Source organism: Ceratotherium simum, chromosome 5 (genome assembly GCF_057802395.1).
Source record: "Ceratotherium simum simum isolate JZ-2026a chromosome 5, ASM5780239v1, whole genome shotgun sequence".
NCBI classification, from domain to species: domain Eukaryota; kingdom Metazoa; phylum Chordata; class Mammalia; order Perissodactyla; family Rhinocerotidae; genus Ceratotherium; species Ceratotherium simum.
The window spans coordinates 85,925,525-85,940,372 of NC_141904.1; the positions used below are offsets into that span (position 1 = coordinate 85,925,525).

The window sequence follows — 14,848 nt, forward strand, 5'->3', positions numbered from 1 at the left end:
TTTGGCTTTCAATTACGAAAATTAAAAATGGTACCATTTAAATGTAGATGTTGTATAAATGAGTTTCCTTTAGCCTTACACAGACTGTCTTCACAGTAGCCAATATCTAGATCTCATTGGATCCTCACAACAATGAAAGAAATATGAAGGTTAAAATCTTATATCCATGATTATAATGAGAAGAAAACCTTGTGAATACTTTTAAACTTCCTTAAAAAAATATAGAATTTACCATTGACTAGTTCCCATATCACAAAAGGCAAATCCTCCCTGATCAAAGTTTGCTTTTGTAGACGAAGTCTACCTACAGGCAATAGATAAGAATGAATAAACTGGACCCCGTGTTTATTCAACACACAGGAATTTGCTTCTCTTCTTTACTCAGAGAAGCTGATTGGGTATAGGCCAGAGAAAGAACTGCTCAAGTTGTTCCCCATCCAGAGCCTGGATTCCAGTAATATCAGAATCCCAGTCATCTGTAGGTGGTGAGATCAGTATCCCAGACTGTGGTATATTAGTGTGTGACATATAATTTCTAAATTAGTTTTAATTTTTTTCCTATCCTGGATTTTCCAGAGAGGAAAACATTCATGTAAGCAAGAGGCTGTGATCCAGTAAACAAATTTCTGATCCTACCTGATCGTAACAAGAGTGATTATTTTCTCCTCTGCAGTTTATTCTAAAGTCTATAGATAGTTTAGTGATTTCGGAAAGAAGGGCTTTTGGCAGGGATCCTATTGACCTCATTCTGAGCTAGCTTTAGAATCACAGAAGAGCTTCGTTCTGGTGAAGGACTATGACCCTAGACTGAAGAAGAACAGGGGGAGGGGCATCATGTAAGAGTGGGGTGTAAGGAATTGGGGAGATCAAATGGGGGTGCCCCCAGAGGAACCAAAGGGGATTTGACCAAGCTAAGTATTTGCTGAGACAACTGGAGTTGCTTTAGTAAGATCACTGTCGTTCAAGTTCAACCCTAGAAACTGCTGATACCATTAGATGTGGTACTTAGATTGGCCTGGTGCTTAGCATCTCCGCTGTTGACTCAGCTCTCAGACTAAGCTTGCTGAGAAAGATGACCTAGTTCTTCTCAAGTTTTTCTCCTCTCTCTCTTTCTCCTCTGAGCTTGAGGCAAGAAGGAGACTAAAAAGAACAACACTCCTGAACCAGACAAAGGACAGCACTTAATGTACCTTGTTAGGAGCAGTTCATATACGTTCTCTCACTAGACCCTGACAATTCGCCTGGATTTTTATTCTCATTTCATAGAAAGAAAAGTGAGAGTCATAGACTTAAGGAGTTTGTCTAAGATCTAACAACTAGTGAGCAGTGGAACTAGGACTGAAACCCAGGTATCCTAACTGTCACCTCAAGTGCCCTGTCTGCCACACACCCCGCCCTCTGCCATCTGACTAGTGGGTCATGGTCAACTCCCTCACACTTGTGTTGGTGGCCGCAACCTGTGCTCCCTTCCCCGTACTCCCTAAGGTATGGGCCTATAATCCAGAAGTAGTGCTTCCTCAGTAATCCTGGTGAGTAATAGCTCCCTTTGCTCCCTCTGGTCTCACCAACTGGATGGGTGGCGGCGAGAGTAATAAAACTGCCTCCACCAAGGGCATGTTTGCAACTGGCGCCACAGCATCGTGCCAGCCACACTAGCAAACTCCCCAAACCTACCCAGCAACCAGCGCCAAGTGTAAAGCTGACAAGCCCCAGGACACTCCATTGGACACTGCCCCTTGAGCATCTGCTGTTTAGTGAAGAAAAGCATAGGATGCTTCCAGCTGGAACTCTGCAGCAGGAAAAAGCTCTTTTTATTAATTCAAAACAGTTTGGAATCCATTACCGTTCTTCCCAAACTTCCAAGATACGGGGGAGGAAATTTAGTGGATTTTACAATGTATTTTTCGAGGCAGATTTCCATCGCCATCCCAGTGACAGAGAAGCTGTCAATATTGATACAGTGGCCACAGACAGCAAGTCCTCTAGCCGCCTCGTTTACCCTCTTGAGTCTGGCTTGGTTCTGCAAACCACCTGTATAGCAGCTGCTGCTTGCAGCTTTCCCAGCCGTATTCTTTGTCTGTGAAGCAGTTTTGGACAGCTGCTCTTGGAGTGATCTGTGTTTCTGCTGTTGAGTGGGCAGGGAGAATAGGGTACAAGAAGGGGGATTTGTTCTCATAGCTGTACATTTGCAGATCGAGGAGGAGTTGATATTCTATGATGATTGGATAACTCCCAGTCTTATCAGGTCAATAACCTGGGGCCCCTGTGTCTTACCCTTGGTCATGACTATATATATGTACAGGTATATACTTTTCAATTCATTGGAATTAGAATAGAATCAAAGGACACCACCTAGCCCAGAATAAGTACTTAATAAATGCTCTTTGAATGAAAATAATCTGAAGTGTTAATAATAATAATAGCTGCCATTTATTGAATACGTCACTGTGTGCCAGAACATATGCTAAGCACTTTACATATGTTCATAATCTTTGTTTAATCTTTCCTGCAGCTCTACAAAGTCTATTATTATCCCCATTTTACAGGTGGAGAAAACAGAAGTTTAGAGAGCTTAAGCAACTTGCCCAATTGACGAGGCCAAGGTTCAGAGTTTCTCTGACCTTAAAACTGATGCCCTTACTTACTACTGCCTTTTGTGTATTGAGATGTAGAAGCATCTCAATAAATTACCTGGGTCTTGGAGTTCTTTGGCGGTTATCAAAAACTACCTATTTCCATATTGCCTCTAAATATTTTAATCAAGAATTTCCAGGTTATAATCCAGGTATCACTTACTAATAGCCGAAGCCCTTATCAAGACACCATTTTTAACCTGACTAACAAAATTATACCCTAGGTTTGAAAATTGCTCTGGGAAGGAGTGGGGCCCAGCGATAACATAGAAGATTGATGCTACATTCTTAAACTTGCTCAGGTAGCATGGCCCCTGGAAATAATGCACTGTTTGCACAGTTCCCCACAAAAATTGATGATAATCTTTAAATAACTAAGTAAATACATGTGTACTTAATCAGATACCATCTTATACCAGGTTCTAATAGACATAAGTAGTTGCAGAAAAATTTATGAGAGAAATTTAAAATTGTTAAAATACCATCCAGTAACTTAATTCTTCCTGCCCTTTGGAAACAAACAGTGAAAATGACACTCACCTCGTTGTAGCAGTGGAACACCTCCTTCCGGCTCACAGAACACTCGTCTTCCATGGGCATAGAGTTTGAGGAGCTCTGGGTTTGTGAGGGTTCCATCCCTCTTCCCCTGTCCCTGACTGCCCTTCACAATCTGGAGGGTATTTCCAGCTCCTGTGTAATCTTACCATTTTACTGCACAAGTATTTCTACAAGATACAAAGGATAATATAGCTGTCCTCTGGAACAAAAAACAGAGTGTACGTGCCTGAGTAGACCTACCCGTTTCTTGAGGAAACTCCAGCTTAGGGCGCCTCTGATTCTGCATGACCCAGTGGCCCTCACATCTTCTTTGTCTGTTAACATCATCCTTCCTAGTTAACTGGGAGGAGACAAAACCCAAAATAGTTAAAAACTTAGGTATTAAAAATACTATGAACAACAATATGCCAACTTTCTTCTACTCTCCTGTGGCAGTTAAATATTCAGCTACCCTATCCATACAGCTTTTTTGGACAAGACTCAGGCTGGCACCTAAGTGGTGAAAGCTGTTATTTTTCTGCCTCTTCTCATGCTATTGAGAATAAACAAGGACATCTGATTTCTGATTATGTGGTTTATATCCCCCATCTGGGCCATGACTGTGTCAGAGAGTAACGGCATTCATTTATTAATTGAAAAATATTTAATGTGCACCTACACTGTGTCTACATAGTGTATGACGCTCTTCTTTGCTACCCTTTTGCTCTTCCCACCATGCTGCCTGCGGGAAAACCCTGTCAGGTGGCCAGGATGGCTTTGAATAGTGACTCAATTTGAGTTATCTAGAAGTGTCCCGTTAGTTCACTCTTTTCATAACCTCATGGACTTGGTTTAGACAGAGGTGACGTATATTTATGAGTTCTCAACTGACGCCCAAATTCTAAAAACCAAAGATCTGGGGGTGGGGTAAGGGATAGAGAGAAGATGAAACATACTAGAATCATTTGAGAAACTTAAAACACACATACAGAGACTTTTGTTGTTTGTAGGATATAGAAGTATCTTTATCTGTGACTGCTTCAGAAATAGAATCCCCTCCTCACCCGAGGCCTAGTAGGCTGGGGTCATCTTAGTTAGTGAGCAAATGATTCTATTTGACCTCAGAGGCAGACAAGGGATTGAAAGCCAAACTGCTGAGTCATTCCTGTCACCACACTGGCAGTCTTGGAAAAGGTTCAGTCAGTCAGTCAGTGGGCTGCTTTTTGGAGCACTTTATCATTTTGGGTTCTTACAATGTGTGTTTAAACTCTGGGTGACCTCAGGCAGCCTTCCAGACTGGCACAATTCACCAAGACATTCAGACAGATCATCTGCAAGTGAGGAAGAGGGAAAGAGAGGACTAACAGAGAGGCCAACAGGTGGTGAAGGAATCGTGCACGCCTATGGAAAGCGCCAGCTTCACAAAGAAGTCAACCAGAAGAGGCAGGATGGGGCATTGGAAAGCTTTGGAATCACATGGTCAGCCCCAAGTTCAGAAACCCCCACTCCACCGCTTACTAGATGTGTGATTTCAGGCAATTATTTACCTCCCCGAGCCTCAATTTCCTTATCAGTACCATAAGTAAATGAAATAACATTCTGTGAAGCCTCTGGCACAATGCCTGGGACATGGTAAACACATGATAAATGCTAATTTCCCCTTTTCCCCTGTATGATATAATTTGAAGTAGCTCCACACAATCCTGCCAGTCAGATTGCTTGAAATTCCACCAATAGTCATCCTTAAAATCGCTTATTACAGTATAAATAGCTCTAGGGAGAGATCAACTAATCTCTTTATCAGCTATCATTTTAAGGGGATTAGTTGTGGATTGAGAACAAAACCCCAAGGGAAAGAGATACTGGAGGAGGGGGGAGGGTCCTGAAAAGTTGAAGGGAGAATCTAAGCCCGTTGCCCCTGAAGGAGATAGGGAATAGCAGGAGTGTGGTGGGTTCCACACTCCCAGAATTCTGATCAAGTTAGGGGGACATTGTGTATTGAGAGGTCATAATTAGAGATTAGAGATCACACCTATGTTTGAGATCATAGGTTCTTCTCAAAGATGTTGGAAAGGAAGACGTGGGGTGGAGGTAGTTGCAGAGAACTAATACTTGGCCACTTTTTATTTTTGGTTTGCTGTTGGCATTTCTAGAGGTTGAGGAAGCAAGGAGGAGTAGTTGGATTAGGAACATGAGTGTCAGGCTTGATGGGAAAGAAGAAATCATTCTCCTTCATCTCTCCACTCCAGCCTTCTTCCTCTTCCTCCCACCCACCCGCCTTTGCCAGTCCTAGTCAGAGCCTGTTGGACATAGGAGGAGCAGAAATTTATCTACATCCCTTGGCTTGAGGGAAGAACACACTGCTCTCCTAGTCCTGACCCAGAAAAGGGGAGCAAACTGTGTGGCTGAGCTTCAATTGAGTGACCTCAAACGACTAGAAAACCAGTGGACCCTAACCCCAGGGTGGAAGGACATAGGAAAGACAGGGACTTCCCCAGGGAGGGATGGAAATCTCAAGTCCCGTTTCCATTCTGAAAGTCCTGGATATAAAATAGAGCCCAAGCTCAGTTCACTGGAGGTGCCATTGAAGGGTGAAAAGAGCTTTGAACACGGCAAAGAGGAAAGTGCTGGCCGCCTGGTAACTAGATAGCTTCGTGTGCTTCGTGTTCTGTGTCATAGTTTGGGAGGTGGCTTTTTGGAGGTGGTAGTGAGGCATCTGGGATGAGGGGAGGTGGTGTGGAATTGCTACTTAATGGGCAGGTAGAAGAAAGCATTGCCTGAGCTTGGTTTCATTGTGGTGGTTTCTCCTTCCACCATCTTAGCCACACATCATATGTGTTATTGTTGTGAAGAGTGGTTGTCATGTGGACATAGACAGAGAAAGCATTTATTAAACTATTGGTTGAACAGAGAAATGTTAGAATGTTAACCCTCTTCAGAGTGAAGGACTCTACCAGCAACATGTGTGTTCACGGCAGAATGTGCTCATTACAGATGATCTTTATCTGTTTGGTAAAGATTTACAAGATCTCGTAAGTTATGTAGTTCTCAGTCCCTGATAGCAGCAGTCAACTACATTTCTCCTAAAATCATCCCTTGCTCAGACTTCTGATTAATTTAGGCCCTATTAGGATTCCTAACACCAAATTCCCAGCAAGGTGCAGTCTCAGGAGTAGAAAGGGGAAAACATCTGGAAGGTGGGGTGGAGGGGTGGCTGAGAAGAAGAGAGCAATTAAGGGAGAAAGAATAGGAAAGCTAGAGGACCCAGGAAAATCAGAGAAATGAGAGAAGAAAGGTAGGAGGGAAAAAGAGGCGAGTGATATTATACTTTTATAAATAGAAATAGCTAACTTACTCTGTGTCAGACACTGCTCTAAGCACTTTCCATCTATTAACTTGTTTAATCCTCTCAACAACAGTATGAGTTGGAATACTGTTATGTCTCCATTTTTTAAATGAGGAAACTGAGGCACAGAGAGGTTAAGGCACTTGCCCAAGATTACCCAGCAAGTAAGTTTTAAGCTTGGGATTTCAACTGCTTCTGTCAAAACCAGTAGCGCTTGCTCTTTGCTGCACATTAGAATCACCTGGGAGCTTTTAGAACTATTGACGGTCATACCTCAGGCGAAGCAAATAAAAATCTCTAAAGATGGGACCCAGGTATTAGTTTGCATGTTTTTTAATCTCCCCAGATGATTTCAATGTGTAGTCAAAGTTGAGAATCACTGTACTCTATCAAGTTGCAATTCAAATTTAAATCTGAAAAGAAACACATGTGAAACTTTCTTCCATTTTTTTTTCCTGGAGGTAGGGGGGTGGGCTGGAATTGCTACGGGCCGTACCATAGTTTACCAAAGATAAACTTGGCTGAAGTCAGTTTTGCTTAATGCTCATGATTCTGATAGTTAGATCAGAAAAGTACCACACAATCCCTAATAGCATCTCTTCAAGGATGAGTGAATTTGGGCACAGTGGCTTCTTTGTTTTGTTATTGTTCTTAAACTATCTTGTTTACATGCATTCAACTACAAAAATGAGAACTTGCCCAAACCCCCAAACATATGTCTGCATAAGGAATTATTTTCTTGCGCTGCTGAATTTAGGCTCTTACCAATAACTGCTCAAAAACCTTCCATTTCCCAACTGTCTATATGCCACCCCACCTCTGCTTACACTCCTGACCCCATCCCTGTGGAAACTGCCTTTATTTGAACAAACACAGAGAATAGTAATATACAGTTTCCTTACCTAACTAATTCTCACCATGACCTTATGAAAGAAATACCATTGTTGTCTTAAAAATTAAGCCCAAACCCAGAAAGATTAGATGACTTGTCCAAAGTCACGTGGAAACTAAGTGGAGGAGAGACAGGACTTAAATCAAGTCTTCAGTTTCCAAATCCATTGCTCCTTTTAACATGTCTGTCAATTTAGGAAGCAATGGAATAAAGGAGATTGAAGAGGACGTGTAAATGGAAGTGAAACAGCGAAGTGTAGAGTTCTCTGAGGAGCCCATCCCCCTGCAGCGTTCACCCCACACTTGAAGGAGGGTCTTGCATTGTCCGTGGATCAATTTACAGCTGCACAGCTATCAGACTTCCTTTCTCTAAACACCCTGGGGACAGTCCTTTTCAGATGAGTTTCTATCAGCAAGACAGTAGAGAAAGATTGGAGAAGCTATGACAGCAGCTCCTAGAATAGAGACAGAACCATCCACTTTGGTTTTTCTACCTCTCCTTTAGGAGACCCCACTGTAGCCATCTGGTTTCCTAACTGAGACGCCTCCTGAGAAAATCTGTGCTGGGGAAATGCCTGGCGCAGGTGGGCAGATGCCAGGAGGTTCAAGTGAATTTGAATCTGCTTCAGATAAGCTCTCCACTTAATGGAACCAGATCTGGATAAGATGGGAGCTTTGTAGATTTGCCCATAATCAACAGTGCTCTCTAATCAATTCCAGCACTGTGTGAATGGAGACCGGAAAGGTTTCTTTCCCAATTCTTTGCAGCCTGGGGAGTAAGGAATCAGTAATTGACTCCAGCTTCCTCTAGTCCTGGAGTATGTGAGTCAACAGGCACTTTCCCAAAAAGGGCCTTCTAGGCAGCCTAGGCCAGTAAAGGAGGTCCCTTGACTCTGCTTCTATTCCAGACCTCAGCTCTAACCCTCAGCAAGGTGCAGGGAGAGGCTCTCAGACGAGCCTTCTAAGAACAATATCTTAGCAGGCACTGGGCTGATGGGGAATGGAGAGGGAAGGGAAGGGACCCAGCATAGCTCTGGGTGTTTAGACAGATTTCTCTGGCACATTTGTGGTACCTACCTTAGCTCAGTAAGGGTTTCAGTGTGATTGGAAGAAAAATGGAATGAGAAAGAAAAGCGAGGGGAACAGGGAAGGTCTTGTAGCTGACTGGAGAGTAGAGGGTGGAAGAGACCTTGGCAAATCCCTTTTGCCCTTGACCCTAGGGATTGCTTAAGACCAAAGGAAGCTTTTTTGCTTTTTAAATAAGCCAAGCGTTCTAAGTTTAATGTGTAAGCCTGTTAATACTCTTCAATGAGGTTTTGAGTTTATTTCCCCAGTTTAATTATGTGAATTATGTAAAGGGAATTACAAACAAGAATAACGTTTGGAACTTTTGAATTAGGGTCTTAGGGATCATCCATCTAGTCGAATCCTTTTCGTTTACAGAGGAGAAAATTGAGGCCCTGTGAGCTTAATCAGTTTGCCCAAAGTCACAGAGCTGGTCAGTGAAAGACCTAGACATAGAATATACTACTTTTTCCACTCGACTGCACTCCGTTTTGCCTTGATTGAGGCTCAGTAAGGGGGACAGTGGGACAAATGTGTAAATGATCTAACTTGTCACTGGAGAAAATATAAATCAGTGGCCACAAGACTTCAGCCCTTCAGCCAAACTTCATCCATCACATCATAAAAAGTAACTTGCCAAAGAAGGGTTTGAAAATCCAAACCAGATCCTTCTCCACTCCTGGAGGGGCCAGTTCCTTTATACTACACCAAAGCCAAGTGCTTCCAGCAAGCCTGATCCGCTGCATTTCAGGGTTTGGTTGTTTGAACTGTCATGATAAATGAAACCTACTAGATTAATATAATCTCTTCAGCGGAAGTTTTTACCCCACTGATGCTAAGAGGAAGGAGAAGGAGAAAAAGCTCTAAGGAGCCAGTGCCCCAGTGAGCAGAGGGTCCCAGAAGTTTTTACCCCACTGATGCTGCTCAAGAGGAAGGAGAAGGAGAAAAAGGTCTAAGGAGCCAGTGCCCCAGTGAGCAGAGGGCTGTGTGGGGTCCCAGCCCATGGAGGAGCCACATTTAACACCTGTCGTGACACAAAGTGCTGCCACTTCAGATGCACGTGCGTTTGTGCTGCCATAGGCCTTTGAAATCTGGAACATTTGTTAAGGGAGAGGATCACTAATCATTAAACCAAAGGCACCAGTCCAGGACCTGGAGTTCCTTGAAGTGTCAGGGGTTTTCTTTATTGCATAGCAACTGTGAGAAAGGCACAGCTCCTCCAGGGGCGTGATTCTCTAGGCCAGGACTAAATTATTTGTTTCACTCTCAGAATCTGAGATTTTTGCTGATGGTTCCAAATGCTGAAATTAAAAAAAAAAAAGAATACTTATTCCAGTCAATGGGTATGTTCGAAAGTGAGAAAAAAAATTCAAACCGAAGGTAACTTTCCTTCTGTAATTATAAAAAAAAAGAGAAACTTAATTTAAGAGATTGTTTAGAGTTCTGAAAAATCCCACCCTGAGGCCATTCTAACATTGCTCTCCTGTGCCTCACCTCAATGGATAAAGGTTAGTGGAGTTCATTAGATACAGGAAAACACTGTTTACAGGAGACTTCTTCATTGTGTAGTGATCCTGACTGTAGGTTTGTTCACCAACCAGGACTCTTGGCCAGAACAGCCTTCTCACTCATTAACTCAGCCAACTGAGTTCTTCCTGTGTTTCCACTGGAGGTTCAGGGATGATCAGGACACAGTCTCTGCCCTCTGATACCTCATGGCCTAGTAGGGGAGATAAACAAGAAAATCAGTATTTATAATACAAGGTAATAAGAGTTAAGAGTATAGCGTTTGGAATCAGACAGACTTGGATTCAAATTTCAGCTCTACCATTTATTAACAAGTGGCAAATCTTAGGCAAGATTTAACTACTTTCTCTAAATCTTCATTTTCCCCTCTATAAAGCACTGACCTTAACTGATATATTGTATATAAAGCCTTTAGCACAATTTTTGGAAAATGATAAACACTCAATAAATGTAATCTAATTTTAGATTGATTGAGGGGTTTATAGGATGCCTCGGAGTCCAGAGAAGGGGGACTGGAGGAACAGAGGAGATGAAGGGATAATGTCAAGGAAGGCTTCCAGGATGTGATGACATGGGCTATATTTTGAAGAATATGTTGAAGTCAGTAAGATGGGTGAAAGGAAGGTAAGACCGTTTCAGGCAGGAGGAACAGAATCTGCCAAAGCACAGAGTCATGACAGAACATAGGATGTTGGAGGGACTTGGTATGGAAATAGCTTAATATGGTTGGAGAAAAGGGATAATTACAGAAACTGAGACTAGAGGATGAAGGTTATTAAAAGGTAAGTAAAAACTCTTATACAGTGCTTTAGTTTACAGTGAAGGGGAGAAGAGTTAAAATTAGAAAAAGAGGGTGAATAGCCTTCAAGAGCTAAAATTTGGAATCAATACAAGGTATCAAGTGAGTGTCCTGAATGTTGTACATAAACTCTGCACCCCTCTGGTGAGCCTGAATGAGAAAACCTTATAGTCTATCTCAATGCAACTAACTTAGAAATTAGAAAACAAAAACAAACATGCAAACTTTCCACTTGGAAATTTAAAAGCACACTTCTATATAACTCTTAGATTAAAAATGAAATCAAAATAGTAAGACAAACTATTTAGAAAAGAACCGTGAGAGTCCTATTTACAAAGCCTATCAGGTGAAACCAGAGTGACACTCAGAGGAAATCTTAGAGCTTTAAATGCATCTGCCAGCAAACAAGAAATACTCAAACTCAATGAATGAAGCATTCAACTAGAAAAAGAGAAAAAAATAAACCTAAATACAGTTAAGAGAATGAATTAGTTAAATTGAAAACAAAATACAATTTTTAAAAAAGAGTTGATTAATAAAACCAAAAGCTGTGTTTTCTTTAAGAAGCAAAAAATAGATAAACCTTTGGCAAATCAGATTTCTGAATGAGAGAATACACAAATAAAAAGCATTCAGTTAAGGGGGAATAAATAGAAATAATAAGAAATTTCAGATTCTAAGAGAATATCATGTACAACTTTATTCCAATATAAATTACTAAAATTTTACTTACAAGTAGTAGAAAGGCTGGAGAAATTAAAAGCTAGAGAAGAAAAATTAAAGGTGGTTAAAGATGTACCACCAGGCTCAGCTGGTTCTGCCAGTGAATTCCAAGAAACTATCAAGGAACAGATCATTACTATATAGAAACAGAAGGAAAACTTCACAACTCAGTCTCTAAGGGTAGGTAACATTTATTACCAAAGCAAGCAAAGGATGGCACAAAAAAGAAGACACTGGACCAATCTCTTACAAATTTAAAAACCCTAAATAATAGCCTGTGAGTACAAGGATATAAGGAAATCTATTAATTCACTATACTAGACTAAGATAAAACCATATGGTGATCTCTTTAGATAAAATTGAGATAAAAAATTTAAAAGCATTTGATGAAATGCAACAATATTCCTGACTAAAACAAATTAAAAACTTTAAAACTCTTGGAAAGCCAAGAGTCAAACATATCCACCATAATCTGTAGTAAACATCATACTTGTGGTAAACCATTAGAAGCATTTTCTTCAATGTTAGGAATAAAACAAAAATGACTCCTACCACTACTATTGTCTAATCCATATTACAGGTATTAGCCAATGCACTACGGCAAGAAAAAAGAAATAAGAAGTGTAAACATTGGAAAAGAAGAAATAAATAAAACTACTATTATTTGCAGATGTAATTGTGTATTCAAAATAGAAAAAAAAAATCCATGATAAAAACTATTTGAATTGATGAGAGTTCAGGAAATTGGAATAGATTCAATATACTAAAATCAATAATTTTTTCTAAACATCAGCAAGGATATATTAGCAAATATAATGAAAAAGAAGAATAGAATACTATGAAAAAGTAAAAGTAAAGTAAAGAAGTAAAATACTAAAAAGTATTTAAGGATAAATCTAACAAGATCTGCATGAAGAAAAACACAAAAAGTTTAAAAGTAATTTAAGTTCACCATTTAAAATTCAAATAAGGGAAGTATTAAAAAAAAAGTGAAAATCACCTGCAACCTCACCACTCAGAAGAAACCTCTGTTAAAATCTGGGGGTATATCCTTCCCAACTGTAACAGAATTTAAAAACTATGTCTTATCTCTTTGAAAATGTATATGCTCTGTTAAGCAAAAAAGAAGACAGCTGGTTTTAAAAGCATATTTAAAGCTGTGGTGAGAAAGTAAATAGAGGTTATAAAACACAGACTCATCAGGAGGGAGAAGAAGTTGCAAATGAGGTTTCTGAGTGAGGAGAAATGTACTGGCAGAAGATCCCTCAGCCTGGGGAGAGGATTGCCTTGCTACCATGTTATGTTGACCGATCCCACAGAGTTAGTCCTGGTCAGGAAAGGAATGCCCCTGGAAAAAGCTCTGATAGTCTTGATTTCATTCCATCCTCCTGTATGTAGTTCTTGCCTGCTATCTACTTGCCCTCCCTCCCCACCTTATTTTAGAACCAAAGCAAAACACACCAACAGAAAGACAGGTGAGTAGTTTGGCTGACTGTGCCGCAGATGTGGGGGCTGAGAATTTTGTAACTGAACCTCCTGTTCTTCTGCTCTCCCAGACCGCCCAGGCTTGTTGAATGTGAAGCCCATTGAGGACATACAAGACAACTTGCTGCAAGCCTTGGAGCTCCAGCTCAAGCTGAACCACCCTGAGTCTTCTCAGCTCTTCGCCAAGCTGCTCCAGAAAATGACAGACCTCAGACAGATTGTAACGGAACATGTGCAGCTATTGCAAGTCATAAAGAAAACAGAGACAGACATGAGTCTTCACCCACTCCTACAGGAAATATACAAGGACTTGTATTAGCAGAGAAGTCCTCCTTCACTGACAACGTTCCTCCTCCAGTTGCACTATTATTTTGAGGGAAAATCTGACACCTAAAAAATTTACTGTGAAAAAGCATTTTAAAAAGAAAAGGTTTTAGAATAATAGATCTATTTTATGCATATTGTTTATAAAGATACATTTACAATTTACTTTTAATATTAAAAATTGCCACACTATGAAATTGCTGGTTGTATTTGAAGACTGAGTCTGATGTGTTCCCCACCCTACCCCCTGGGCTTTTTTTCCTTTCATTTCCTTCTCATTCTTTCCTCTCTTCCTTCCTTCCTTTGCTTTTCTTTCTTCTTTATTCCTTACACTTTTTAAAAAAATGTGAATGGAACTGCTGATCCACTTTCACTCTCAGTAAATTATTTTTTTACTCAATTTATAACTTTTCTGAACCCTCTATCTGCTTTAACAATCACAACTAAGAAGGGAAGGGGAACCTCAGGACCAAGAGCTGTTCAGAGCGTGTTGTTCTTAGCCTGGATGTGCTAACTGGGGGCACATCCCCACCAAGAATTCAATCTTCCACAATTTCAACCAAGATTTTCACTCCCCAACAGCAGCCTCCTAACAGGGTACCACGGTAGACACAAATACCCAGTGGCAAGTATTAACTGCTAGAAGCTGTGGGTACCACAGAAGTGTGCTAAGATTTGTCACCTGCCTAAAAGAACTTAACAACTGAATTGAGGAGAAAAGATTAATCTTTCCTAAAAACAGATTATAAGACACAATATAATCATGTGCCAAATGAGTGGTTCAGACTATTAAGTATTTAAGAGTTCGAAGGAAGTAAAGATTAATGAAGATTGGAGTAGTCGAGAGTGACTCTAAATTCATTGAAGTGGGCCTCCAACGATGTGTTGGATTTGGGATAGATAGAGAGCAGGAGAGAAGACATTCTAGGAAAGCAAAACAGAAGGAACAACAATAACAAGAGGAAACAAAACCAAAACAAAGCACGAATGAGGGAGAAGAGCCACGTTCTGGTTCCAGCATACATAGAGCAATTTTGTAGTTACTCCTGTCATTCTCCTTGGGACCATCTTGCCCAGAGATCTCTGTTTTCTGATCTCAAAGGCTAATTATCTGCTTCGTTTAGGTAATGCATGCCTCCCCAGCAAGTAGATTATGTGTTCCGTAAAAGCAGGGACCTTCTTGGCACAATTAGTAGATTCATTGATTAAAGCCACCAAATTCACGGGCATTCAGTTCATGGACACTGCTTACCCATGAACTTATCGTACTATGACTTTGAAGAATGCCTTATAAGCAAACTTTCCTGAGGTCTCTCTTCTCCAGGATGATTATTTCCACCAACCTAAATTATCTCCCTGCTACTTCTACCTTAGTTTATCTTTCCTTATGGTGTTGATATCATCAAGTCAAAATATCTTTTGACTTTTGATCAGGAAAGATCTTTTCATCCTTTACCCCAAAATAAACATCTCCCAAGAGTTGGGTTACAGAAGTTAGTCCTGACCCCAGGCCTAAAA

The 14,848-nt window shown here is 40.7% G+C and overlaps 1 protein-coding gene across 4 annotated transcripts in view; it reads left to right on the plus strand.

The window, feature by feature from the left end:
• Positions 1-13,527, plus strand: part of PPARG (peroxisome proliferator activated receptor gamma) — a 135,411-nt gene extending 121,884 nt beyond the window's left edge. For all 4 annotated transcript variants that reach the window (XM_087431523.1, XM_087431524.1, XM_004443158.3 and 1 more), the window contains one exon: positions 13,078-13,527. In XM_087431523.1, coding sequence (XP_087287649.1) covers positions 13,078-13,325 — 248 coding nt within the window. In that variant the 3' untranslated portion in view covers positions 13,326-13,527. The remainder of the gene's footprint in view (positions 1-13,077) is intronic.
• Positions 13,528-14,848: the final 1,321 nt, after the last annotated feature.